The sequence below is a fragment of the Hemitrygon akajei genome, chromosome 3 (assembly GCF_048418815.1).
Source record: "Hemitrygon akajei chromosome 3, sHemAka1.3, whole genome shotgun sequence".
Classification (NCBI taxonomy): Eukaryota; Metazoa; Chordata; class Chondrichthyes; order Myliobatiformes; family Dasyatidae; genus Hemitrygon; species Hemitrygon akajei.
The window spans coordinates 28249291-28252058 of NC_133126.1; the positions used below are offsets into that span (position 1 = coordinate 28249291).

Below are 2768 nucleotides of genomic sequence, written 5' to 3' on the forward strand. Positions count from 1 at the left end.
TGTATTGTCCGATGGAAATATAAAAGTCACTCAGTTCATTCAAGCTGCAGCCTTTGGTTGGAGAGAAAGACGGATTAAAACTTGCCCCATTCCTTTTATGATGTCAATCCTTCGAGAGTCGTTGGGAGTTGATTTCCCCGTTGTTAGTTAAAAACCGTTCTTCCGTGGTAAGGGCCCACCGATTCCGGGGCAAATGGAAACGGACGCACGTGGCCTTCCACCGGCTTTCACTATTACGGGATCGCTAGCGTTTCTTCTGGTGCGTCTAAAGGGGCTGTTCCCCAGACCCTCTTTTATCCTGACTCACAGGGTCTCAGATGTCAATCAAGGTGGGATGGTGCAATCCCTCCATCAACCCCCCCTCGGTTCATTGCCTGGGGCTTCAATGCATCGTATAGGATTCAGTACACAATTCCGTCTCCAAGAGACAATAGCCAGTATCAATGGTTCTGCCTTTCGGAGGCCAGGACACATTCCAAACTCTTTGTGGATTCTGCATGTCTTTCTCTCATTTCCTGGGTCTCCTGACTCGAATCAATAGCGATCCTGCCATTCTCAAAAAGGAGGGGGCCACAGGCGTAACATTATGTTGAAACAAACAACGCATTTCACTCTATGTTTCGATGTTTTGATGTACATGTGACAAATAAAGCTAATCTTTAAAAAAAGTCAAGGCAGCAGTAATGGGCGGAAAATAAGTGTTGACACTTCATGTCGAAAAGCTGGCACTATATTGCTCCGATGGTCTTGCTCTATGAAAGGGAAAGTCCTGGCGACTCTTTGGGGTAACCTTTCTGACATTTCAGCCAACTGCACAGTCTCTGCAGCCTGTTTCTTGCAGCCACGCAGAGCTGAAGAATGTCATACCGGGCTGTGTCATTCAGCCAGCAGTAGAGGATCGGGTCAGCAGCACAGTTCACTCCAGTCAGAGCATAGAAGATTTTATAACAGAGGTAAGCACTCTGGGCAAAGGGGCAGTTGCCTGGTTCCACAAGGCTGCGGGCAAGCAAGGTGACATGATACGGACCAAAGCTGATAATGTAGACCAGAAGCAAGAGTAAAAGCAGCCTTGCCAATTTTTTTTTCTCCTCGTTCTCAACGGAAGTGCTATTTGCCACCATCCTGTAGATACGCTGGGAGCTAAAGACAAAGATGGATAGCGGGAAGAAGAAACCAAACACAATGCGGACGATGTTCTCAGTGAACAGGGTGGCATTCATCGGGAGCTCCTCTCTGAAGACCGAGGAACTGAAGTTGGAAAACAGAGAGAGCCTGTGGAGCAACAGAGCGTGGCAGGTTAACTGGATGGCCCAGCAGACGGCGCTGACCACCACAGCTGTCTGTATTGTCCGCAGCTCATAAAACCGGAGTGGGTACACGATGGCCAGGTAGCGATCCACTGCAATGCAGCAGAGAAAGGCAGGGCTCAGGTACATGGAACTGTAAGTCACCACCACGATCACGTTGTACAGGAGGATGTTGCTGTGCTGGTCAAGGCAATCATAGAACCAGAAGGGGATCGTGAGTGTGTACAGGATGTCCACGGAACTCAAGTTCAGGAGGTAAATACCAATCTCGTTCTCGCGTTTCACATGCAGGCATGCCACATAGATGGACAGACAGTTCCCGGGCAGGCTGATGAAGAACGAGGCAGCGTAGAGACCAAGGATCAGGTATTGTCCCTCTCCGAGGTCCACGGTGCAATTAGAACTGGAACCCGCTTGTGTCAGGTTGTCTGCCATTGCGACACTTCAAAGATCAAAGCAGCGTCTGAAAGAGTTAAAGATTAAAGATTAGCTTCATTTCTCAAATGTCCATTGAAACATAGACTGAAACGTGTCAATGACCAACACAGTTCAAAGATGTGTTGGGGGCTGCTCTGCTTCTGGCGCCAACACGCCAATTCTATAACGTACTAGCCCTAACCCATACATCTTCTGAGTGTAGGAGGAAACCCACACTGGTGATGGGGAGAATGTACAGACAGCAGCATTGTGATCGCATTAAGCAAATCACTCCGCTACCATGCTGTTCTTCCACTTGATTGTTTACCTTTTCAGCAGCTTTTACACTGTGTTCTGCATTGTTATTGCTTTATCTTTTTGTAGCTCAACGCACTGTGCAGAACAGCACCTGAAACATTACGACAAGGTACAGGCCCTTCAGCCCACAATGTTGTGCCGATACTTGCTAGTGCTAGTGCTAGTGCTGCTCGGGGAGGTTTAAACTAAATTTGCAGAGGGCAGGGATCCAGAATGTGAGAGAGGATAGCAAGATGAAGAATAAAGGACAGGTGGGGACTACACGGTTCCGGAATATTAAGTGTGTAGTAGAGAAAGGTGAGGCGGAACAAGTGATAAGGAGGACACATGTACAGAGGGATGGTCTGACGGAACATGGAGTTAAATGTGCAGAAAGAATAAGTAAGTTTAGGAAGGACAACAAAATTCAAGGGGCGTATAGCACGGTGGGAGTTCGGGGAGCTGGGTTAAGCACAATAGGCAGCGATTTAAACAGAGAGAGGAGAAATGGGCTAAAAATTCTATATCTGAATGCATGAAATGTCAGAAATAAGGCGGATGAGCTTGAAGCTCAGGTGCGAATGGGTAACTATGATGTTGTTGGGATAACGGAGACATGGCTGCAGGGAGATCAGACCTGGGAAATGAATGTACAAGGGTATACGTGCTATCGTAGGGATAGAAATGTGGGCAGAGGGGATGGGGTGGCCCTGTTGGTGAGGAATGAGATTCAGTCCTTTGCAAGGG

The 2768-nt window shown here is 47.9% G+C and overlaps 1 protein-coding gene across 1 annotated transcript; it reads right to left on the reverse strand.

Annotated features, from left to right (window-relative positions):
• Nucleotides 1-752: 752 nt before the first annotated feature.
• LOC140722998 (G-protein coupled receptor 4-like) lies at nt 753-1742 on the reverse strand. Its single transcript, XM_073037623.1, has one exon. It carries the CDS (start codon nt 1740-1742, stop codon nt 753-755), a length of 990 nt encoding a protein of 329 aa, XP_072893724.1.
• Nucleotides 1743-2768: the final 1026 nt, after the last annotated feature.

What these genes read in the sequence shown, in the direction of transcription:
- LOC140722998 (XM_073037623.1), bottom strand. Translation starts at nt 1,742, where the DNA reads ATGGCAGACAACCTGACACAAGCGGGTTCCAGTTCTAATTGCACCGTG.